Genomic DNA, 24,912 nt, shown 5'->3' on the forward strand with positions numbered 1-24,912 from the left:
GCGCGGCGCGGCTGTACCGCGCGGGCGAGGACGCCGTGTGGGTGCTGGACAGCGGCAGCGTGCGCGGGGCCACGGCCAACAGCTCGGCCGCGTGGCTAGTGCAGTTCTACTCCTCGTGGTGCGGCCACTGCATCGGCTACGCGCCCACCTGGCGGGCGCTGGCCGGGGACGTGCGAGGTGAGGGTCCCGCGCGCCGGGCGCGCTTTCCGGCCCGCCGCCCGGGCCTTCGCGGAGCGAGCCAGCCGCGGCCGCGAGCCCGCCGGCACCGGGGAGCAGAAGCGCCCTTCCCGGCCCCGCGGAGTCTCCTGCCTCGCGCAACACCTGCCTTCTGCCCGCGAGAGCTTCACTGCCCCCACCGTCCCTCTCCTGACCCACAGCCCCAGCCCCAGCAGTTCCGTTTCAGAGCCTAGCACCCCCGTTTTGAGGACACCCCCTTTCCAGACCTGTAGCCACCCTTTCCCTGTAAATCTTCGCCATCCTCTTCCTGGTTCGGATGGCTGATCAAGTGCCACCACTTGATTTTTCAGAGTAAGCCCACAACTTAGAAACCCAGATCCTCTGGGGAGTGCTTTGTAAATGCAAAAGTCCTACCAGGTGTCTCGTTGGTGGGTTCCTTGTTCACAGCTTTTGAGAAATCACTCATTCACCAAATTCCTGGTACTATTACCGGACTTTACTGTTCAGCACTTTCTTGCTGCTAATCGCTACTCACTCCTGAAGTTGTCCTCCTGCTTTAGATGGCAGGGTTGTAATGTAGAGGACATTTGCAGCCCTCTTGAGCAGACCCGCCGCGTTGTAAATAAAGTGGAATTTAAATGGTTTGGCAGTAGTGTTCCTCGCCAGCAAGGCTGAGGTTTTGAGGGACCAGCTTGCTACTGTTGTGCTAACCCCTAATTACAGATTTCACTGGGCAAGAGCCTTGACAAATTGTTACTCTTCCTTCCTGCACTTTTCTTTTTGGGTCTTATATCAATCCCTACTTTATTTTTCTCATATAAATGAGATTTGTAGAGTCTTTTTCAAGTATGCAGTTGTAAATGTCTTTAGAACTTGTTCTCTTATTTCACTGTTGAGGTTTTTTGATTCTAATGGGTTTGTTCTCTTGGATCTCAAGTTTTCCATAAGTCCCTAGGCAGACCTGAGACCAGAGACTGGAAAAAAAACAGAAAACTAGTGGGTTCCTTTTTTCTTTAACTTTGTTTTTTTTGGGAAACAAGCCATTCGATAATATGGAGGATTTTTCAATTCTTGGGGTTTTTTTGGTGTGTGTGGTGCTGGAGATTGAACCCAGGGCTTGTGTGTGCGAGGCAAGTACTCTACCAACTGAGCTATGTCCCCAGCCCTCAGTTCTTGTTTTTATTCAGTAGCAGAAACAGATATGTAAATGAAAATGCAGGTAGCCTTGGCAAAACTTCTGTCACCTTTTTTTTTTTTTAACTTTTTCAGCTTAGTATCTGAAATGTAAAAGTTTTAAGTCAAATTCAAATATTGCAAGCTGTTGTTTAGCAGAATCAGCATGTGTGGAGCCCTGAAAATTGTCCTTGCAACTTGGGAGGAAGGTTTCTTCTGAAAGTGAGACAGTAAAATCCATACCTGATGGTGTAATTAACTAAACGAAGTTGCTTAAAAGGACTGGCTGTCAGCCAGGTCAGGGCAGGAAGAGGGGACCTGAATTGAGATGTGGCTGAAAGCAAAAGACAGCTGTGGCCTGACTGCAGGCAAGAGCATTGGGGGGGGGGACCGTGGGGTGCAGAAGAAAAGGGCCAAACTGGCAGCAAGGCTGCCCAAGACAGGGACAGAGCCCTTAGCACTGAGCAGTGTCCCACTCAGGGTCCCTGGGACTTTTTCTAGGTCTGTGGTCCCCAAAGCAATCAACTGGGGATTTGGTAGAATGCATGTTGTCAGCTCCAGCCCAGACCCACCCAGCATCCTGTCAGCACCAGCCAGAGAGCTGGAAGATCACTGTTCCAAGAGGTATTGACCCTGCAGGACCCCTACAAGAATGGGCTTGTGGCCAGAGGTGGTTGTGTGCTCTCCCTTGTGGTGTCTTCCACATGAGGACCTCTGCCTTTGTGCCTGAATGCATTGGACACTCTTGGGAGCACGCCTCACTGCCTTTGCTGAGAAGGGCAGCCACGCTCTGCTTGGCGAGCAGTTTAGCTTAGGAGAGGGTGCCCATTGCCCACGGCATCACGGTGCCCTGTCTGTGCTTCTGATCAGTCACCTGTGAACAGGGCCATTTGGCTAGTCCTGTTGGGCATGCAGACCTGTGTTGGGCTCCCTTCAAACAGCATCCTCCTGGCTCCCCCCAGCATCCCTGGCAGGAGGTTGCCACAGGCAGGGAGCCCAAGCTAGAAGAGGGACTGTGCCTACCTGCCTCCTCCCCCTCACCCCTAGCTGGACAGGCAGGATGGGGAGGTGGCGGTCCATGGGGGTGAAGCCTCTCCTAGCCCTCCACTCAGTTTAGGAGCATCTTCATTTCCTCAAAAGAGTTGAGTTTCATGGCATTTCACTGGCTTTTTCAAGTTTCGGAAATAATTGTTTTTCCTGAGACAGTGTCTTAACAGACAAAAGGTCTACTGTTTTGTGGAGCTAAAGGTTATTCCAGTATTTATGTGGACCTGGTTTAGGCCTGTTGATTCTAAGTACTTTGCAAAATAAAACCCACTCTGTTCCTGAAAATCGTTTAGCTGTCATGGTTATCTTGGTCCATGATGCAAGCGGACACACCTGCACTTTGTGTGCCTTTGGAAATGGAGTAGGACAGGTGTGTGCCCTAGAGGCAGCATGTGTGGCCTTGGGGTCTGTCCCTGTCTCCTTATTTGGGAAAGCAGAGAGCTGGGGTAACAGGGCAGATATGTTGTTGGCCCTAGAATTCTCAGTGAGGAATTTGGAGGGGAAATGAGACACTTCTAGAACCATCTTCTGAGAGAGTACTGATGCTCTCATGTCGAAGGTGACGGTACCCGAGGATGAGTGAGACTGAGTCACTGTGGTCACATGGCTGAGAACAGACTGGGACCTGGTCCCTGTGCGGGTGTCTCCAGAGCCCTGTCAGCTTACTTCCTGTGACCCTGTAGAAGGGGGTGGGGATTGTGAGTGGAAGGCACAGGCTTTGTCACCTGGGGGTGGAGGAGAGGGTGCTCTGCTACTGTGGCCGCCAAGTGGCAGCCATGGCCTGTCTGCCTTTCCCAGGGTGCCCCTCTCTCCCGCTGGACCTGATTTTCTTGTCTCCCTGACCAGGATGGAGGCTTTTAGAGATGAATTAGACTACTGGGTGTTTCCCAGAAGGTCATTATCTGTCCCTGGAAAAAGGTAGAGAAGGACCTGGGAGGTAGAGGTGCAGGTGGCAGCTGGGGTGGACGAGTGGGTACCTCCGAGGCTGTGGGGTGCACCTGGACTCCGGAGGAGCAGGAGAGGGTAGAGAGAAGAGTGCAGCCAGGTTCTGGAGCGGCCCCCTCCTGTAGGCCCAGAACCTGCTGAGCACAGCCCCCAGTCAGAGCTGTGTGGCTGTTTTACAGTTAACTAGTGCAAGGTGCCGGCCAGGCCTCAGGAGGCCCTCCCTGAATTGCTGTGGTGGTGTGCTGTGGCCAGTGCTCACATGTCGTTCATCACGTGAGGATGGTCCACCAAGTGCTTCCAAGAGACTGTCACCACTGTGTAAAGCTGTGTTCAGTTGGGTGGCCCAGCCACAAACATTACAGGGCCTTGTGTGGCTGGAGGGTGGGGTGCTTCCATGGTAAGCAGGGATTGTTAACATCACCCTTAGGCACTCTTGAATGCTGAGGGCCATATCCAGTTTTGTTCTAAGAAAATGTCCAACTCTTGGGGATGAAGAGACCTTGGAGGGCTAGGGGGTATAGCTCAGTCAAGTGTGTGACCTGGAGTGCCACAGGACCTGAGTTCGGTCCCCAGAACCCAAATAAGGAGAGCATGGAGACCAGGCCACCCTCAACCTGAGATGGAGTAGTGCACCTGGCTGTGTTCCCATGCCAGCCCGTGGCAGCTGGTAGGTGCCTTGTGCTGGTCTCTATTGGTGGCCTTAATCTCTGCCCAGGCTTTATGACTTGAACTTGAGCTTATCCAAGACCTGTGCTCTGTTGGAAGGGGACCTGCACCCAGTACGAGTGTTCTCCATGTCTGGAACGTGGGCTTGGAGACTGTGACGGTGCCCTGACTGGTCAGGAGTGGGAGGAAGCCATAGTAGAGCTCAGTGCTTCTGACACAGCCCACCAGTCACAGTCGTTTAGACCTTGGAGGCTAATTAGTTTTTACTGTGATCATTTTCTAGAACTAATTGGTGCTTAACCATAAGTTGGACTTATATAGATTTTTTCATTATAACAAGACAAGGAATGGCAAAGGCTTAATCCTGTTTGGTTCAGTAATAGAGCTAACAAGCAAGTTTGAACTGGGTTTAGTCAGCTGTACATAGAAGCCACTTATTTCACAAGTATTTTTAAGCCTAGAGTACTAACAGCCATGCTCGCCAGCGGGCCGAGAAGCCAGCGCTGCTTTGGGTCCCCCTTCCCTTTGAAAGCCTTAGATGCTGCCTGGGGAGGACAGCCTCCCTGTGCCTCCCAGCTGGTGCCCTTTAACCCCAGTGTTTAGGGGGGTGGTCCCATGCGTCCAGTGAAAGCAGGCAGTTTGCATTCAGCTTCAGAGGTCCCCTCCTTTGTGTGTGCTCTTGACAGGTGGGAGCAGCAGAGAGGGGAGTGCATTGAAGGAGGCGCTACCCTGAGGCAGGACCTTTTCAGTAGCCTGTGTTTTGTGGGGGGAATAGGCGGTGGGATCTTTTGTGTCTCTGTGAATACCGTCCATCTGCCAGGGCTTCCCAGTGACTGCTGGTGCCTCCTCAGTGCCACAGTGTAACTGTGTGTAACTGAAATTCTTCCCGTCTGCTGCGTTACCAGCCCACCGGTTTTCAAAGACAGACAAAGGCCTCCTGAGGGCCCTGCCCCTTCAGCAGGACAGCCCTCATTTGGGTGGGAGGCAGTGTCTGGAGTGGCTCCACAGGTGACTTGTTGAGTCAGGAATCTCAAGCGGCCGGGGCAGGTGGGGCTCCTGCAGTGGTGCAGCTGGACCATCCTCGTGGCCAGTGCATCTGCAGGCGGTGACATGGGCCCTGTGTGAGTCCCTTGCCTACCTGAGTGTGCGCTGGTATTCCTGCAGTGGGCGTGCAGGGCAGCAGGGACAAAGCAGGGGGCTGCTGTTCTTTAGAGGGAGCAGCAAGTACTGTGCAGAAACAAAGTGACAAGGTAGCTGCAAGAGTAAGCTGGCAGCGAGGGGTAGGAGGCCCTGGTGCCCAGGCTGGAGCGGCACATGGACTCCTGACCTCGTCTGCAGAGATGCAGACGGCCTCTGTGAAGTGGGAAAGGACTCCACGGAGCCACCGGGCCTGGGCGTTCTCCTTCCCACGCTCTCTCCTCCCCACGCCCTCTCCTCCCCACGCCCTCTCCTCCCCACGCCCACTCTCCCAGCAGCGCCTTAGAGCGCCTCGGGAGTCAGTGGAGAATGCCTCTGATGGGGGCGCTCTCTGCATTTGTGAGAAATGGCTTTTAAGGCTTTGGAAATCGCACCATGATGCTGTCATGGGAAGGGTTTAGAGAAGGGAGTTCTTCACTCCTGAAACCACTTGCCATGGACGGCTTTTGACCCGGTGGCACTGCAGCTTTGACTCTCCTCGCCACTGTGATGACAGCAATGCGCTGGTCAAACTGTCACTTCTTCAGGTGTCACTTGGCTGTCTTCCTCCTGCCTTGCTGGTCTCTCACCTAAAATGTCCTGCTCCTCTCTTTGGGATTCTGATTGTCACTGGTAGGGCCACAGTTTCCCCAGCAGTACTGGTCGGCTGCAGGAGCTGACTGAGAGTGTGTTGTCCCGCCCTGTGCTGTTGGCCACCGCTCTCCATCTTTCTGTGCTGGCGCTGGGCCAGCACTTGTGTGGCAGAACTTACCGGCCTTCCTGCATGCCAGCATGCGTCTCTCAACCTGTCCCATCCCAGGCTCCTTGGCAAGTAGATCTTACTTGATGTCACCATTTTACAGAGGAGCAGCTAAGGCACAGAGACTCTCAGAACCCAGTAAGTGGCAGGCCAGAAGGGGAAACTGAACAGTCTGGCTCTGGGGCAGGGGGTTGACCTGTCAGGTGGTGTCTGCAGAGTCGTGGGCCTGCAGTGCAGAGACTGGGCCAGACCTCACAGTAGGGACTGAGCTAGTGTACAACCAGAAGGGATTCCTGGGGTGAGTGGCATCTCAGTGGGAGCCCAGCACAGGGGTGGTACAGGGTCCAGGCAGAGGCCCTGGGGACTGAGATTGTGGCATGATGAGACAGGAAGACTTGCTGTATGACCATAGGTGGAGGCTATGGTGGAGCTATGGTGCTCTCAGGCCCACGGGAAGCCATGGGGTTCGGTCAAGGCCCCCTGGTCTCCATCTGCTGCTGCCCTTTCACACGCAGGAGCCGGGAAGCACAGCGTACTCCTGAGCAGGTATGCTTGCTGTGCGTGGGCTCCACCTGCTCTTCCTTCACTTGTTGCCTTGCGTGGGCCAAGCATCTCCCCCATCCTGCCAGGGTGGTACGCCCTTGGCACTGAACCACCTCCATGGAGAGGGTTGGGAAAGCAGTGTTGATGGGTAGCACTGCCTGCACCTGTCTGCCTACGCTTCCTGGGTTGGAAGGTGCAGGGTGGGCAGGCCCAGGGCCATGTTTCCAACAACAAGAGAGCTGGGTCTGAAGCTCCCTGTCTCTTTCCTGGGTGTGTGGTGACATGGAGCTCAGTGTCCCCGTCTACCAAGTTGGGACCCTGACATTCCTATTGCAGTCTTGAAGGGGTGCTGCAGTGGACAGTGTGGACAGTGGGACGTGATTGCTGAGCATGGTGGGGCTGGGGAGGTTGCTCTTGTGTTTTGGGCGGTGACCTCCAGTGGACGAGATGTATGAGGACACAGGAACATGCTCTGATCAGGCTTGAGCACAAGTGTTGGGGTGCATGGAGCCTCTGTTTCTCGTGGACTTGGCTCTCGGCGCCAGGGGTTCAGGGGTTCTGCACTCTGGCTGTCAGGAGTTGGGTGAGGCAGAGCCCGGCCACACTTGGCTGGCTGGCCTGAGGGCCGTCAGAGCCAGCCGTGCCTGACTGTGGCTTGGGCCATGCACCTCTGCCCACAGTGCTGGGTAAGCGGCCTGTGCCGAGCCGCCCTCTGTTGGCGACTCCAGGAAGGTAGAGCCACGTGGAGCACAGTGCAGGTGGCCAGCAGCGCTGGCGCACAGCACACATGTCCACAAGTGCCCAGGTCAGTAGGTGTTTTTAATGTTTGATTTATGAGTGACATGTGTTTTGAGAAAAACCTGAGGAAATATAGACCCAAAACCTACCAAGATGTGCGCGTCCTGGGACGTGCCCCTCCCTCCCTGTTTCCGGGCGGGCTCAGGTGTTTCACACAGGAGTCTGTCATTAGGCCCTGGGTCCTTCATTCTCTTGTGCTTTGCAGTGGGAGGGTGCTTCTGTACTGCGGGTGGAGTGTCGTGGAAAGTTCCCAGTGAGCAGAGTGAGTGCCAGGTGCAGGCTGCAGAGCCAGGGTGGCCACCTTCACGTGCTCTGCCATCTGCTCCTCTGCTGCACTAGCTGGATGGGAGTATTTACTGTCCTTCCTTAGGTCTGTGCAAGGTGAGGCTCCAGGGACATGTGACCTGCAGTCAGGAGTTGCTGGAGTTCTCCAAGCATCATAGTGGCCTTGGGACATGACTTGTTTCTGTAGCCAACACAGCAGGAAGGTGTCTGGTCACCGTTTGTGAAAAACATAACTGTGCTATTTATTTTTAGTTAAAGAGGGAAAAGATATGTGTTGTAAGCAGGTGTGATGTCTCATCTTCATGGGTGTTGGGGTGACTGCTGATGGCAGTCCCCTCCCACCCAGGCGTTCAGCACTGCCTCTGAAGCAGAGCAGAGCTGGCCCTCAGAGAAGATTGTGATGTGACATTGGCAGACAACAGGAATGGCCAGAACAGGCAGTGAGCCTCCATCCAGAAATCATGTGGCTTCCAGCAGCAGGTGGCACGAGGCTCCTTAGACTTGTCCACCTGCAGAGCCCTGGGTTTTCCTGCAGAGGCTACTCGCTGAGCACCAGTACCACATCCCAGGTCTGGACAGGAGCCCCACAGGGCCAGGCACCATGAAATGTGTGTGAGTCCATCCACCCAGAGAAAAGGCACCAGTCTATCAAAAAGGCCCCCATCAGAGAGTGCCGGGAGCCCTCATCCTGATGCTGGTGTTGGCAGGGAGGCCGGGCACTTCCCTGGGTCACCACAGGCAGCTTTCTCTATAGATGTGTCCTGGCACCCGTCCCCACCCCCAAGTGAGAGGAGTGGGACAGGAGGCCTCCCTTTGTGGCTGTGGCCCTAATGAATCAGTGTACTTTGGTCATGGAGAAGGCCAGGATCACTTGTCCCCATGCCAGGTGACAGGGTCAGGGGCACAGTCAGCAAGATCAGAGAGTGGGAAGGCACAGGGCAGAGGTGGGGGTCTTCCGCCAGTGGGTGTGATGTACACGTGGCCTGCCGGGACTGGAGGCAGCCTCCTTTACATCCCCATCAAGCCGACTTTGGGCACAGAGGAGGCAACAGGGAAATGCTCATCCTGGCTGGGCCTGGGATGGTGTAAGGAGTGTGTGCTGTGCGGCAGGTGCCAGGGTGTGGGCAGCGTGCCCTGTGGAGAAAGAGCCTCCACTTCAGAGATGCACGTGGGGAGGTGTGATGCGGAAACCTCACGCTCTGGGTGGTTCTAAAAGTGGGTGGGGATCCGGTGAAGCCAGAGTTGCATGAGCTGGTGATTGTTGATACTGAGATGAGGGACATGTGGGAGTTTGTTATATTTTTATCTTATTATTTTTGTGTTGGAAATTTTCCATAATTAATAAAACTTTAAAGATAGAGAAAGGTATTTGGAGCAGCTCCATTTCCCTGCCCAGGACAGCAGAGGCACGCAGGGTTGCGGGAAGCCTCTGTGGTGACTCGGTGCTTCCCTTAGCACAGTGCCTGCTCTGTGCATGTGCCTTGGCCGGCCCCACCCCCCTTCACATGCAGCGCTTACCTGTCCCTCTGTTCCCTGCACATCCGTGTCAGGGTACCACTGAACTAGGACACCTCCACGTGGGAAGCCACGGAGTGACTTGCCAGTTCGGCAAGAATGTCTTCTCCCTCCGTCGTCGGGGAGGAAGCGCCTCCTCCCCAGGTGGATGCAAGAGGGGCTGCCTTGGTGACGTGGAGGCAGGCTTTGGACTGGTTTGTCATGGCAGCTGACTCCCAGCTGTCCTGCCCTCTGGGGTGGGGCTGCAGGGGGTAGCGAGCACAGGGCACCTGCCCTGCTGAGGGTCACACTCCTGCTTTTCAGATTGGGCTGCTGCCATCCGAGTGGCTGCGCTGGACTGCGCGGAGGAGAAGAACCAGGAGGTGTGCCGCACCTACGACGTCCACTTCTACCCCACCTTCCGGGTAAGCCCGGAACAGGGCTGCGTCCGGCCTGCCCTGTTCGCGGGCTTCTCTTCAGGGAAATGCGCTGCTTCTCACTTCTGATCTGCAGCGATCTGGCTTGCTTCCCGAGACTCGGCAGTGGGGTCTCAGAGGCCTGCTGCTGGGCTGGGATGCCCCTGCCCACACACATAGAGGCCCTCTGCAGGCTGCACGGCCAGTGCTGCCCACCTGTGTGTGTATGTACTGTGGTCCTCGTGTCTCCTCCTCAGGGTATGGCAGCACCCACAGGGACACTGGCACCTTACCCCCTGCTGTAGTCAGCCCTTGAAGGATGTTTGTCCCGTGTTTTCCACCAGGGGGCAGACAGAGGTCACTGCGGCTTATTGAAAGCCCAGGCAGTGTCCATGAGTGCATGGGTGTGTGGCCATGTGCGTGCACACAAATGCCATGCGGCACAATCACATGAACGTCCCTAAAAGATGTGGCGTCTGTGGGGATGGTTTCTGGGAGCCCCTGGTGCCAGTCCCTGGAGCCCAGAAATCCTGGCTGCTCTGTGTGGGGTGCTGTCTGAGTGCCCTCACCTGCCTGCTTGCTGCCTGGCTCCGGCCACTCTATTATTGGCCAGCGTTGTGCTGTATATCCTGCTTGGTTTCCAGGCCCAGGGACCACTGTGTCCTGTGCTGCTTGTCCTGCTGCTCTGTTGTCCCAGTTTGATGGCATCAAGATCTATTCCACTTGGTTTTTTCTCGTAACCTCATACACAGGTGATGTGTTGCCTGTAGACGTCTGCCTGCCCGCCCACCTGAGGACAGGGTTGAACCTGGAGCTCTGCCACTGAGCCCACCCAGCCCTCTTTATCTGAGGCAGGCCTTGCTGAGCAGCCCGGGCTGGCCCTTCCTCCCGAGTTGTGGGGCTGGCCCGAGGTGCTGGGTGTCGCTGAGGTTTGCTGGACCTGATCACCTGTGACTGTGTGGCGCTGGCCCTTGTGGCTGGATCTGCAGGCTTTGCTGCTTCAAGCAGCACTGCTGTGACGAGGTCCCAGGGTGGGCCTGGGGGGCATCGCAGGGCGGGGGGATCGGGGGTGTGCACAGCAGACCCCACAGAGCCAGCCCTTCCCTCATACCTTCACGCTCGCCCACAAACGGCGCACAGGGAAACCACTGGTTAGTCTCTCTTCCCTGGGGCCCCTGCATATCTCTGTCTGTGAGGAGGCTGCTTGTGCCATTGCATTGTCCTTTCCCTGGTGGTTACAGACAGAGATCCTTTCATGTTCTCTACGCTGACCTTCCCGTCGTAGCACCGGGTATCTGAACCTAGAATGGACCTCGTCTAGTTACTGCTTACTGTGTCTTTGATGAAGAAAGTTCCTGATGCAGAGTCCTTTTCCTCTACTCAGATCCTGACTGCCACTCTCCCTCTACGTCCTCTGTGGATACAGCCCCAGTCAGACATCTTAGGTGCCAGGAGTTGGGGGCGCTGCCCTTTATGACTCTGCCCTGTGGCTTTGACTTGCTTCCACACCTCTGGGGCAGAACGTGAATGATGGAATTCTGATGGTCCTTACTGTAGCCTGCTCACAAACGTGGCAGGGAGCGCTAGCACCTGCAGGGCCAGGTGGACACGTGTCCTCAGGCAGTTCGACTTCCCAGAGGACTTGGCCGGGACCTCTGAGGGCACTGGTCACTTTGTTGTGTGTTAACATGAGCATGGACCCCCATGAGGCTGTTTCTTATTTGTTGTGTGTTTTTCCTCTAGTATTTTAAAGCATTCACAAAGGCGTTTACAACTGGAGAAAATTTTAAAGGTAAGGACACAGCACTGTATTCTTATCTCAGCCCGATGTCCAGGCCTGTGGGTCTCAGGGGTGTATGCCCACGGTGGGTTTGCACAGCACTGCGTGTCCTTCCACTGAGGGGTCGGACTTTAGTGATTGCAGTGAGAGAATTTAATTTCGGCTTTGTCTTTCTTGGAAAAGTTTTTTCAAGTCCATTTTTCATTGAGAGGGTTTGGAGAAATGCACAGTGGACATGTGTGTGGCTACTGGGTTCCCAGGGGAGCCTGGCCAGGGGGGGTGCTCGAGTCACCCTTGTGGGAACCTGGCGACACCGGCACTCCTTGGGTGCAGAGGCGGCCTTGCCATGTCCACTGTGGGTGGGATCCAGGGGCCTGCCTTCCTCTCAGTGCCTGTTGTGAGATTCATCTGTTGTCACACGTCCATGAAGCTGTTCACACTCACTCACGGGCCCCATGGTCACCTGTGTATGAATCCACCTCTGCCTAAACCACACCTGGCAGTGTGCATCAGTGCGCCCACCAGGGTTACCTGGTATGGGGCCAGCGCTTGGTGGGGCAGATTTGCACAGATGTGGCCGTGATCAAGGTGTGCTTCTGGCAGGACCCGACAGAGAGCTGCGGACAGTCAGACAGACGATGATCGACTTTCTGCAGAACCACACAGAAGGCACCTGGCCTCCAGCCTGTCCACCTCTGGACCCTCTTCAGTGAGTAGCTCTATTAAAAGGGGGCACATGGGGCTTGGGGTGTCACTAGTGGCAGGGCACGTGCTTAGCAAGTGGAAGGCCCTGTGCTGGATCCCCAACGTTTGCACAGTGAGTCAGTCACGGTCATGTGCATGTCACTGTGTGGAAGCAACACGTGCTGGCAGCTTCCTGCGGCTAGGAGTGCTAAAAACCTGTGTTTTTTTTCTCCCTGAAAGGCCCAGTGACGTCCTCTCCCTTTTCGACAGCCATGGTGGCCATTACGTAGCTGTGGTGTTTGAGAGCAGTGGCTCCTACGTTGGACGAGAGGTACCGTGCCTGTGGGTGCTGCAGGCCTGCTCTGTGTGGGCCCTGGTTGGGTTCATGGGTCATGGGTCAAGTGCTCACAGTTGTGGAATCCTGGTTGGACTTCAGCTGAGTGACCAGTCTGTCGAGAAGAATGCTGGAATGGAGGGTTGCCCAGAGGGGCGTCTGGTGCCTCCTCCTTGAGGCCCTTCTCTCTTCTGCATCAGCCAATGTCTTCTTTGAGGAGTTCTCAACTCCCTACATTTTTGCCACATCCAGGATTCCTTTTTTTTTTTTTTTGTGGTGCTGGGGATTGAACCCAGGGTCTTGTGCATGCTAGGCAAGCACTCTACCAACTGAGCTATATCCCCAGCCCACATCCAGGATTCTTAAAACCGTGCTTTTCTCAGGAAATCTTGTCATACTCAAATGTCACTTGTTTGGTTCCCAAGTCTTCACTTTGGCCAAATGTTCCTAAAACCAACACGACTAGGCTGAGGGTCCCTTGGAGATGAGAGGGGATCCTGGCTACTGTGGTGCTCAGCACTGATACCGGGCTCCTCCTTCCTGCACTTGGCAGGTGACTCCAGCGGTCATCTGGGTAGCTCTAGGAGGCATAGGAACCAGTTTTGCCCCTGTTGGGCCCTCTGAGATGCAGGGGCAGGGAGGCTGCAGAGAGAGGTGTTGCCACCGTCTGTGGTACCTGGGTGCCCTCCTGGTGCTTGACCAGCCCTCCCTCCAAGTTGGCTGGTGGTATCCTGCCGCCTTCTCCATAGTTGGCAGGGCTCGTGGTGGGGATGAGGAACTGCCAGAGCCGTGTTCTGCTTGGCTCCTCTGCCGGTTCCCAGGGCCTCCTTGCTCGCCGCGCTCTCAGGCAGTGCCTCACGCCATCCGACTCACACACACAGAAAGAGTATCTGTGTGGCACACTGTTCCCAACTTATCATCTTCAGGCTCAGCGGGCTCTGCCCACCAGGGAGGGGTGCCCACAGCACAGGCAGACGGGTGACTGCAGTTCCCCGAGTGAGGCTGCAGACGGTGCAGGGCACTTAGGGCACCCTCAGCTCTCATATGGCCCCCACTCCTCCCAGGAAGAGGCCAGTTTTGTCGACATCTAAGAGGAGTACAGCAGGCTCTGTGTGCCTGTGCAGGGGTTTTCTGGACTCTGAGGTGCCACTTCTGTGGCCATGGTCTCTCTCCCACCAAGACCTGCTGTTGCGGGCGGAGCTGGACCCACACAGGTTGTTCATGGAAGGGTGGTCCAGAACCTGCAGGCCTGTGGCTGGGCTGGAGGGAGTGTTGTTCCGGAGGGCCCTATTGCCCAGATAGGAGTGGGGACATGAGGCACCCACTCAATTAACTTGCACTTTGTGGAAGACACACTGGTTCCAAAGGGTAAAGTAGAAGTTTAGCAGTGAATGTCATCTTTGATTCTTCTGGATAGTTGCAAAACGGGATTGTAGACTGCCTGTGGGCATTGTCCCATTGACTTGCTTAAGATGTGATGGCAATCGAGGTGTAAATGTGTCCTTGCTCCTGGGGGGATGAGTGCAGATGTGCCCCAGATGATGCTCTGGTGCTGTGGTGACTGGTGACAGCTGCCTGTCATATCTGCCTAGCTGTGTGCCCATTGCATGGTGCAGGTGGGTGGCACTCCAGCAGGGCCTCTGCTCTTGGGTCAAGGGTCACTTGTGGTGGTTGGTCTACGCTTTGGGAGCTTTTCTGAGAAAACTGCTGTCCTCTGTGACAGGTGTGGTCTTGTCGTCACACAGGTGATCTTAGACTTGATTCCGTATGAAAACGTCGTGGTGAGCAGAGCCCTGGATGGGGACACAGCCTTCCTGGAGACCCTTGGCATTTCCTCCGTCCCTTCCTGTTACTTGATCTACCCAAATGGGTCTCGTGGATTAGTTAACGTGTAAGTGCTGTTGGTGTAAGGCGTGTTTGTGGTGTTCAGTGGGACCCAGGGAAGCTTATACCTTGCTGGACGGAGCCTGCAGGTCCACAGGACAGGGACAGCCGGTGGCAAAGTCCTAGGGCCCTGGGTCTGGCGGTGCCTACCGGGGTTTATTCTCACCCAGCTCTAGACTCCGGGGGGTTCGTCCTCTGGGATGTTTCCTTGGGTTTCTAAGCAAACCCCAAGCCAAGCAAATGCCCACTGACCACCCCCCTGTGCCCCACTTTTACACTGCTCCTGGCTCTAGACTGGTCTGGCTGTGGCCGTGAGCACAGGTGCCCCCCTCTGCAGAGTGAGCCATGTGGGTGACTGCGGGTTCCATCTCCTCGAGGAAGGCACCGGAGGCCCTGGTGGACCTGCTCTGAGTGTCGGTGTGCCTGCACCCCAGAGACAGGGTTGAGTGAAGTCAACTACCAGAGTGAAGCAGCAGCTGGACACAGGGTCGGGAGGCTGCGGGAGGAAGCCTAGGCCGCCCTGTGGTGCATGGGTCCCCTGCCCTGGGGACCATCAACAGCCACTAGCCTGGAGGCCCCTGGGGCCAGGGGTGCCTCAGCCTGTGCTGAGATGGCCCCATCTGTCCAATAGTTTCTGGTTGGTCACCACGTCCAAGCACCTCTGATTGTCAAGGACATGACAGAAGAAGGCAGCCCATGTTCCCTGCCCCATGGGCTTTGTCTTACATCTTCAAAGGTCAGCAGGCAGGAGGGCCCTGCCCAGAAGCCCCATGTATACCTTGGGCATATGTCTGTCCTCAAACAAAGAAGAAAATTTAGAACTCGGAAGTCTTCCCATTTGTCCAGACGGGCTCCAAGCCCCTGGGAAGCCCAGCCATGTCAGAGACTCCCTGGCAGACCTGTTCCCACAACGGCTGCTGGTCCTGGGGACAGATATTTGTGTGGCTTCATGTCACATGTAGAGCCTCTTATCACAGAATCACATTGGCACTTGTACAAATAGTGCTCCTGCTTTCCTTTTGGAAACTCTAAGCCGCTCTGCCTGCCCCTGATGAATCCTGAGCTGCGGAGGATGTGCCGGGCGGCTTCCACCATATGCCAGAAGTGTGCTCGCCACACCGTGCAGTGGCTGGCCCCGCAGAGCTCAGGGGCTGATGGCCCCTTGGGCCTGGCTCCAGATGCCCGCCAGTTGGCAGATTGTGGGCATGTCGGTGAGACCCAGGCGCATCTGAAATGAGTCGGGATAAAGCTGATCTTGGCAGATGCTCAAAGCAGCTTTACGAGCATCTTAAGGTCCCACTGAGCACGATGAGCCCTCGTCCTCCTGCAGCTGCACCTCGGCGGTGGTCTGCGCACCACCTCTCGTCTCCTCTCAGGTGGGAGGGCAGCCTGAGGGCCCCTGAGGCTCTGCCCACTGCTCCTGGTCCCCAGCCCCAGTGAGTGCCCAGAGTTGACAGTGGGGTAGGGGAGGCCAGAGAGCACAGCCCTCAACCCCAGGTGGACAGGCCAGGGAGGCAGCGCCTGGCCCAGTGTCCTCACCTCTCCCCTCTCCTTCCTCACAGCGCAAAGCCTCTCCGGTCGTTTTTCTCCTCTTATTTGAAGTCATTGCCGGATGTGAGGAAAAAATCACTTTTCTTGCCTGAAAAACCAAACAAAGCAGAGAATTCAGAGGTGGTGGTTTGGAGAGAGTTCGACAGGCAAGTGTTCCTGCCAAAGCCATGGGTGGGCCCGTGGGGAAGGCTACTTGGATGCCTCCCCACTGCTGGCCCCACAGGAAGCCTCCGGGGGTCAGGGCGGGGTCAAGGAAGGGAGGGACGGCAGAGGAAGGCCGCCTGGACCTGACTCTGTGCTCCATTCCAGGGCGAAGCTGTACATGGCGGACCTGGAGTCGTGCCTGCACTACCTGCTCAGGGTAGAGCTGGCTGCCCACAGGTCGCTGGCTGGCGCCCAGCTGAAGACACTCAGGGACTTCGTGACTGTCGTCTCCAAGGTGCGGGCATCAGGCTCTGCAGCAGGTGGTGCTGAGGGCTCTCGTCTGTTGGCCTGGGGTCGGCTGCCTCCCACCTTCCTCTCCATAGCCCAGCCTGCCCTTCTGCTCCTAGTTGCCCTTCGTGTGCCCGGTGCAGGCCCTGGGACGCCGTCCAGGCTTGGGGGGGAGTGGGGGTATGAGCCTGTCTGAAAGGTTGGGCTCTGGCTTCCTGGAGATGGGACAGCGGGGGCCGTGGAGCCCCCTCAGCCCCGACTAGACTGGGGCTCCCTGGGCTCTGGAGCAGGAGGTGGAGAGGATGTGAGGGAGAAGCAGCAGGTGGGCTGTGTGGTCGGGCAAGGAGTCTGCTCCTAGGCCAGGCTCTGGGAGGTGCCTCGGTACCGTGCTTGAGCCATCCCTGCCTGACACAGGGTCTGAAACCCCTGCGGGGTCACCAGGGAGATGAGAGCCCTGCCTGGTGGAGCTGGGTCTGCTGGGCCAGGTTCAGTCTGCAAGGGCCCGTCCCGGGAGGGGGCTGGGAGGCCACACTGTCTGGAGTTCAGAGGAGGGGACGCGTCTCCAGGTGTGGGGTGGTGGCTGAGCCAGGCTGCGTGGCAAGGTGGGGTGGGGGTGCTGAGGCAGGAGCGTACTGCATGGCCAGACCCAGGCTGACAGGAGCCTCCAGAGGGGCTGGGGGAGGGGGCTGGGGGAGAGGTGCTGAGCTGGGGTCACACCGCTCCCTTGAGGAATCCTGCTGAGGGTGCAGGGGCTTCTAAGGAGGAGGCAGGACAGCATTCTGCTGTTCAGAGCTTGGCCTACGGGTGGCCCTGGTCCATAGTGCCTCTGAGGTGGGCCAATGGCCCTCCATCCCGAGCCCTTGTGGAGGAGGCAGGTGCTCCTGTGTTGGTGTGTGGGACGCATGAGAGGTGTCTCAGGGAGCCTCCTGCCAAGAACTTGGCTCTATGGTTAGGAGCCAGTGGCTTGTTGGTTTTTGAGAGACTTGTGTGGGCCAGCTGGGGCCACAGCCTTCCCCTCCCTGGGGATCAGTCTGAGCCTTCCTTCTCCTGGCCTTAGTGCCCTGGGAGCCTGACTTACAGCCTCTACTCTCTGACCTCAGAGGCCATCCTTACCTCAAGCCTGTCCCCCTACACCTAGCCCCTGCTGCTGTCACAGGTATAGTCCAGATCCAGTGTCCCCATTACTGTCTGCAGGACTAGGATCCAGATCTGATAGGACTTTTCTTGTCAATAGTAAGGTCCCCAAAGGAGCAATTTATATTCCATCCTTGGGATAGTCAACATTTACATGTGTAGTATGATTTTTGAAAAACGAAGGAAATACAACTTATATTTTTTTAAAAAAATGAGTCCTGGGGCTGGTGCTGGGACTCAGTGGTAGAGCACTTGCCTCGTAAGCATGAGGCCCTGGGTTCAATCCTCAGCACCACATAAAAATAAATAAATAAAATAAAGGTATGGTGTCCATCTACAACTGAAAAAGTCTTTTAAAAAAATAACGAGTCCTGTGATACATTTGCGGTATTGGGATTGAACCTAGGGTGCTTCAGCACTGAGGGAAACCCCAGCCCTTTTTGTTTTCACGTATCTTTTGCCTCAGCCGGCCCCATCTCTGGGAGTTCAGGCTTGCCACTCCACGCCCTGCTTGAGAATTGCTTGGATGGCTGCTGACCCCACCGTGCCATTCAGGGGTGAGGAAGCTGGCTGGGGTGGGTCCTTGAGGGCAGCGCCCGGCCAGCCTGTCCATCAGTGCCTTCCCGTGGCCGCCACAGAGGGCTTTCTCTGCGTTTCCTCCTCCTCCTCCTCCTGGGATGGGCTTCCTCTCTGTAGCTCCTCCTCTCCCATGTACCAGCTGGCCGGAGTGCTTCTGGCTTTACACACCTTTGGAAGTCAAGATAATAAATCATTCTTAATTTTTCTAAAACTTTTTTTAAATGTCAAAAAATAAACAATTCAGGTAAGTTGATTAACATCTATAGACAATTTTTTCACTGTGTTGGAATGTGATGTTGATGGTCTGCCTGTGACATTCAGCTGGGTTTTTTAGTCTTTGGCAGCCTTACTTTGTACATATACTAAGAGAATGTCCACATCCAAGTTCTTTTATTTTTATTTTTAATTCTAGTCAGTTATCCATGACAGCAGAAGGCATTTCAGTTCATCTTACACCAACGGAGCACAACTTTTCGTTTCTCTGGTCGTACAGGATGCAGAGTCGCCCCACATGTGCAGTCATACGTGCACCTAGGGAGATGATGTCCATCTCATTCCACCATCTTCCCTACCCCACGCCCCCTCCTTGTCCAGAGCTCCCCACGTGCACTCCATCCTGGATCAGCCCCCCTTACCAGAGAGGACATTCTGCCTTTGGTGTTTTGGGCTTGCCTTACCTCGCTTGGCATTCTATTCTCCACCTCCACCGTTGACCAGCAGATGCCATGATCTGTTCTCTCTTCATGCCGAGTCCTATTCCGTTGTGTGTATAGAGCTCAGTTTCTTATCCGTTCATCGACTGAAGGGCCTCTAGGTTGGCGCCACAGTTTACAATTGTTCTTTATCAAAGGAGTACAGAACACCAGGTTAGCTCAGTGCTTCTCTAGGCTCCAGTGACAACTCAGCGTCACCCACCGGGACAGGTCATTGTTTCCAGACACCTTGTCAAGGCAGTCAGGCAGACACAGCAGGAAGGGGCCTGTGGGGTCAGGCTGCAGTTAGAGGAACCTTCAGCAGGGCCAGCAAGCCCTTGACAATTTGGTAACGAGTCACACTGTCACCATGGTCTGTCATCATGAATTGGCACCTGGTGTGAGCCAGCATGGGGGCCAGGTGGGTGAAGTCCATAGGACAGGCTGGGTAGGGAACTGGTGGGACATCTCTGTCCCACAGACTCTCACTCCTGCCCCTTCTGCCCAGGACCTCTAGTTTCTCACAAACTCCTCATTCCAGTTTAGCCCTCAAATAGATGGAGCCGTTTCCCTGGAGAGCTATGCAGGGCAGACTGTCAGGCCGAGCTCCGTCCTGTCCTGCAGGCTGCACCACCTGCATCCCAGACCTGGCCCCGGAAGCACTCGGGGGTGGGCAGCACTCTTCCCACAGGCTCTTATGGGTCCTTTCTTGCTCAGCTGTTTCCCGGCCGACCACCTGTCAGGAAGCTGCTGGAGATGCTTCAGGAATGGCTGGCCAGCCTTCCCCTGGACAGGATCCCCTACAGTGCCGTCCTTGACCTGGTCAACAACGAGATGCGGGTGAGCCCAGACCCCTGCCAGGGCTCAGGGTACCCCGGGCGCTGCAGTTGTCCTGCTCACCAGCACACTTCCTCCTTCCTGCCCAGGGCTTGGGGCCCAGATCCTGCCACTGGGGGAAGGAGAACCACACCGTCCTGTGGGTAGTCCCCTGGGACCTTGCTGTCCACAGTGTCAGGGCCCTGTTTCCTTGACAACTGCATGTCTCCTGCGTGGTGCTGGCAAGTCATGCTGAAGTTGTCACTTTAAGGACCCTTCATCACAAGTGCACTGTGACCTCCTGTGGAGATGGCAGCAGTGTGGCACAGGGCTTGTTTTTCTTTTGTGTCTGTTTTAGCTTCAGTAAATTCTATACCTACAGCCAGGGATCGGCGAGTGGGCAGCCCACTGGCCTCCAGGCCAGGTGCCTGCAGGTGCGGCCTTCCCTCTGTAAGCCTGAGCAGCGGCTCCTGGCCCCAGAGGTTCAAGGGCAGGAAGTCACCCAGCCCCTCTGTCCTCACCTCCCTGACATCAGCCAGCCCTGGCCTTGTGCTGTGTGCCCCTGCTGCAGGTGTTGGCCCCCCGCCACGTGCTGTCGTGGCTCGAGAATGAGTGCTGTGCTTCTGCCTCTGTCCTTCTCCAACCTTTGGGTGCAGCAGTGTCCTCCAGAATGGAACTGGGAGCTCTGGTTGCCCCCTGGCTGAGTGCAGGGCCTGCGCCCCCGCAGCCAGTGCCGCCTGCCTGTGAGCCGTGCTGCACGTTAGGCCGCCATTGGCTCTGGAAGGCGATATGCCTTGCCCTTTTGGCTGCTGGTAGATGTTGGTGGGTTTTACTCGCAGCGTCTTCGTCACAGCTGACCCTAACTGAAGAGGAAACGTGGCATCTTCTGTTTGATGCTGCTGACTTATCAAGGGAGAGGACGCTCCCTCTGTCCTATGACAAAAAGGAAAAGGCCACCTCCCATATCTTAAGACCCTTTAGTAGGTAGGCATTCGGCCCTCAGGGTCATTGTGTGTGAAGTTCAAGTACTGAATGAGACCACAGCGCAGACGTTTGCAGGGAGGACGCCGACTGGTGCCGCCCTTGTGGACCGGCTTGAGCAGCTGTGGCAACAATTGTCTCCCATTCTTTACATCATTTTTCTTCCCCAGATTTCTGGAATCTTCCTTACCAACCATGTGAAGTGGGTAGGATGTCAAGGAAGCCGCCCAGAGTTGAGGGGCTACCCGTGTTCACTCTGGAAGCTGTTCCACACTCTGACTGTGCGGGCTTCTACCCATCCAGAAGCACTGGTGGGCACAGGTAAACCGCCCCCTGGGCTGCGGTGGTGGCTGGTTGGTGGCCTGATGCATCAACCGTGCTGTGCACTGGGGAAGCCAGAAGCATCAGGGTTAGTTTAGCTACCTGTGAGGTAGCTCATCATCTGGGTGCCCAGGGCCCACACAGAGGAGGCAGGTGTGACATTTTCTCACAATGCACACATGACAGCACCCACCCATGAACTTACAAGCCCATGCATTGCAGACCTGCAGGGAAGAAACGGGAGGCAGAGCCTGCTGGCCAGGGGTTTCTTTCTTGTTTTTTGGTAGTGCTGGGGATTGAACCCAGGGCCTTGTGCTTGTGAGGCAAGCACTTTACCAACTGAACTACATCCCCAGCCCCCTGGCCAGGGATTTCTCTGCAGTATATGCTCAGAAAAAAACAGGAAGGTCAGCAAAACCTTTTGGAGGGACATATTAGTTATTAATTTGGGGGTCCTAACAAATCGCCCCCAAATTTAGCAACTTAAACCAGCCTCCCTTGATCGTCTCAGTTTCAAGGGGTCAGGAACCTGGGTGTGGCTTAACCTGGGTCCTCTGCTTGAGGCTTCTGAGGCCCCACTGGGGAGAGACCGCTCACTGCCTCACCTCCTTGCCATGCTCCCCGGGCTCTTGCCATGGCCTACAAGCTCTGCTCCCTGTCCCACCCCGTGGGCCAACCCACCACAGCCTCTGGCTCTGAGGGAGCCCTGGGAGAGGCAGCATGTCTCTGGTAATACTTCTTCTTTTCTACCATCTTCTGGTCATTGCAAGTGAGTTGGTGGGTCACCTGCTCCCTGGAGAGTGTTCTGTGAGGCCCCTGATTGCAGGCAGCAGGCACCAGGGGCCATCCCAGAGGCTACCTGCCGCGAGGTTAAAAACTGTAGGAAGGGGCTGGGGCTGGGGCTCAGCAGTAGCACACTTGCCTGGCTTGTGTGAGGCCCTGGGTTTGATTCGCAGCACCACATATAAATAAATAAAATAAAGGTCTATCAACAACTAAAAACAAAACAAAAACCATAGGAAGTTGAGTTTGATAGTCCAGTTGTTACAAACTGCTAGCTCAACCCTGCCATGAACCCCCCTGGTGGGACGCGCCTGGACGCAGGACTCCCCTGTGCTAGGCCACTGTGTTTGCTTCCCCGTGAGCCTGGTGCAGTCGTGGGGTGGCTGCCCTTCTCAGCTGCCTTTCCAGGCCACTGATGCTCGCTCTAAGCCCAGTGGTGGCTGGACTTGGGGCCCTGCCTAGTGCTGAGCTGTGGAACACCTTGCCTCTGTTTGCTCGAAGTGTGTTGGGTCTGCAGCTTGGTCTGGGGTCGACTGGGCAGTTCTGTCAGTGAGGAGGGTCTCACCCCTGTAGCTATGGTCATCTGGGGGCAGCTGGAATCCAAGGGGCCTTGGAGTGGCTGTACTCCTGCAGGCCAGCTCCGGCCCCCTCCAGGTGGCATCCTGGCCAGGAAGGCCCAGAGCTGGGCCAGGAGCAGTACTGGTGCAGCCAGACTGAGGGCTGGGAGCAGCGTCTGCTGTTCCTAGGAGCAGGAGCCAGGCCACTTTATCAGGACCATGTCCAGGAACGAGGCACCACTAGGCCGTCTGGATGCACCCATGCTGCCCTCCCCAGGGACACCGTGCAGTACTGCTGCCGGGGTGTGGTCTTACCTGCACATTCCTTTAGGGACCAGAAAGTAGGAGTGTGTTTCTGGGGAACCTCAGGAGCCACCCAGATGTTGGAATCAGAGCGGTGTGCTGTGTGACTTGAGGCCCTTCACACCCAGGCTGCACCCCTGGGTGGGGCGTTCTGGTGAGGGAAGGGGGCTCGTGCCAGCACCCGTCCTCCCACTGTCACACCAGAGCACTGTGGAGTGTGACGGCCAGGGCGCAGGCCCTCGGGTGCTGGGGCACAAAGCTGACGCCTGAGGGGTGGGCTGTAGAGGCAGCATCGCAGCCACAGCCGCTCTCCTGCCTGAGCTCAAGTGTCTCCGAGGAGGAGCTCTCCGCAGAGGGAATTGGGTCAGACGAGGCGTGGGATTAAGTCTTGGAGGTTTTCTTCCCTTATTGCACGTTTAAACCCATCCACTAAAGCGCCAGCCGAGCGCTCTAATCCTCCCCAGGTAGAGGTTTATGGTTCTTGTCCACTTTAAAGATTAGGGTCCTCGAACGTGCAGCCGTCTGCAGGGAGAGGAGGGGGATTACCCTGATGTGAGGCAGATGTCTGGAGAGCTCCCGGCAGGGAGTGGGGGCCAGACGGGCCAGGTCACAGGGCACTGCCTGGATGCCATGAGCATGCCCAGAGCCAGCGGGCGTCGGCAGCGTGCTGAATTCTGCCTTCTCAGATTGAAACAAACAAGGGTCTTGGTCTGAGTCCCTGACTGCCAAGGCCTAGACCCAGGAGCCTGCAGTCCTCGATAGGTGGACACCTAGGTCAGGCTTATGGACAGTTGTCCTCCACAGGGTCTGCAGACGCCATGTGGGCCTGCTGTGGTGGAGAGGGACTCCTTCCCCCAAGCACATCTTTTTGGTGATCGTTTTGCCACGTGGCTTTCGATGCTGACGTGCGTGTGGCGAGCTTTAATCCTGTTCCCTTATTTGCACGCTCGTCTGAGTGGAGCTGCTGGCCCCTCCGTCCCCATGCCTGGGCTTCCGGTTGCTCCCTTCTGCCCCCGGGCTGGGGCTGCCTGTAGAGGCACAGCATGTTTGTTGCTCCTTCTCAGTGTCCCCACTGAGCTGTACCTGTCCCGTCCTGTGCCATTAGCCATGGCCATGGGTACTGGGCTGTTTCCCTGTGGAACCACCGCTCCGCTGGGAGGCTCAGCCTTTTTGAAGAGCGTGGGCCTCACCAACCTGCCTGCCCTTGACCACCTCTTCTCAGGAATGTCATCTTCAGCAGGGCGAGTCCTGAGGCTCTGTGCTCCTGGGTGGGTGTCTGCCGATGTGGTAGGGCACCCAGTACTGCTGGGGGTGGGCTAAAGGAGGGAGGCTAGCAGTCATGGGGGCCTGTGCCGCCCATCGCTCTCTGGGTCCTGAGGCCAAGGGCAGAGGCAGCTGACAGCCTGGTTGTCATCCTTCTGAAGGGCTGTGGCGTTTGTGGCACTGAGTACTCGTGGTTGGTCCCCCTTGGTACCAGCACACAACTCAGGTCTCCATGCCAATGAGGTGTCCCCTTTGAGGTATGGGCACCTTCATCCTCATGCCCTTGAGGGGCCTTGGGCACCTTTTGGGACACCAGGGTATCTGGGGAAGTTGTGGCCCCTAGTTTGTGTCCTTAGTCTCCGTGGGGACTCAAAGCTGGCCTGCATTGCCTCAGGCACAAGGCTGAGCAGTGACCTTTGGGCCTGGGGCACCAGTGGCTCTTGTTCCCTTGCAGGTTTTGAAGATGACCCCCAGGCCGTGCTGCAGACCCTGAGGAGGTACATTCAGACCTTCTTTGGGTGCAAGGAATGTGGCGAACATTTCGAGGCAATGGCTAAAGAGTCCATGGATTCCGTGAAAACGCTGGACCAAGCTGTGCTCTGGCTCTGGAGCCGGCACAACGCAGTCAACAGCCGCCTGGCCGGTGGGTGTCCCTGGCCCTGGGACAGCTCTGTGGGCCTGGTCGTGCGGGCAGCATGGGTGAGGCATATGTCGGGGACAGCCAGGTCTGCAGGCCTCCAGGTCCTAAGCTGTCTAGCTTGTCCTCTCGTTCTGGGGTACATGGTCCTCATGAAGGTGGACAGAGACTGATATGGCTCTCTCTCTTCCGTCACACCCTTCTCCAAGTAATTTTGACACTAGAAAATTAAGGATGTGATTAATTTTTATAAGGAATTTTAGTATCTTTAAAATCTGTTCTCAGACTGTAAGCCAAACCTCTCAGAGTAGTTTTATTTAAACTAAATAGGGCACAAGCAATTTCTCAGAGTTAAGTAATTCAGACTTCCAAAATCAATGGCAGATTAGAATTAGGCTTAAAAATAATTCCACTGAAAAATGAATTTAATAGAGATGAATAGAAAATGCTGCTGAACTGTTGGTTCTCACTTAATCCACTGTGTCATAAAAACACGTTACAACTGGAGCACTAAAGAAAATTGGTTCTTCTTTGCACTGAGGGCTGCGGGCGCCTTTGCGTCCCTGGGATTTGCTCCCTCCCTGTCAGCTGTGCCTCGAGGTGAGCCTCGAAGGCCACAGGGGGCTCTCTCCACACCCAGCGCCTCTTGGGCCTCTCCCTCCTCCCCATAGAGGTCTCTGGTCATCTGGGCGTTCAGCTCT

At 56.1% G+C, this 24,912-nt stretch overlaps 1 protein-coding gene and 1 non-coding gene across 2 annotated transcripts in view; one reads left to right on the top strand and one right to left on the bottom strand.

Moving 5' to 3' along the window:
- Positions 1-2: 2 nt before the first annotated feature.
- Positions 3-24,912, top strand: part of Qsox2 (quiescin sulfhydryl oxidase 2) — a gene marked incomplete at its 5' end in the record, with an annotated part of 28,815 nt that continues 3,905 nt past the window's right edge. The window contains 11 exons of the mRNA XM_015505669.2: positions 3-177; positions 9,389-9,489; positions 11,224-11,272; positions 11,864-11,969; positions 12,185-12,275; positions 14,024-14,169; positions 15,725-15,859; positions 16,023-16,152; positions 19,268-19,390; positions 20,518-20,668; positions 24,029-24,217. Of these exons, the coding sequence (XP_015361155.1) occupies positions 3-177; positions 9,389-9,489; positions 11,224-11,272; positions 11,864-11,969; positions 12,185-12,275; positions 14,024-14,169; positions 15,725-15,859; positions 16,023-16,152; positions 19,268-19,390; positions 20,518-20,668; positions 24,029-24,217 (1,396 nt within the window). The remainder of the gene's footprint in view (positions 178-9,388; positions 9,490-11,223; positions 11,273-11,863; positions 11,970-12,184; positions 12,276-14,023; positions 14,170-15,724; positions 15,860-16,022; positions 16,153-19,267; positions 19,391-20,517; positions 20,669-24,028; positions 24,218-24,912) is intronic.
- On the bottom strand, positions 20,950-21,022 carry Trnav-cac. Its single transcript has one exon. It is a non-coding gene; the product is annotated as a tRNA-Val (tRNA).

This window comes from Marmota marmota, unplaced genomic scaffold (assembly GCF_001458135.2).
Source record: "Marmota marmota marmota unplaced genomic scaffold, marMar, whole genome shotgun sequence".
NCBI classification, from domain to species: Eukaryota; Metazoa; Chordata; class Mammalia; order Rodentia; family Sciuridae; genus Marmota; species Marmota marmota.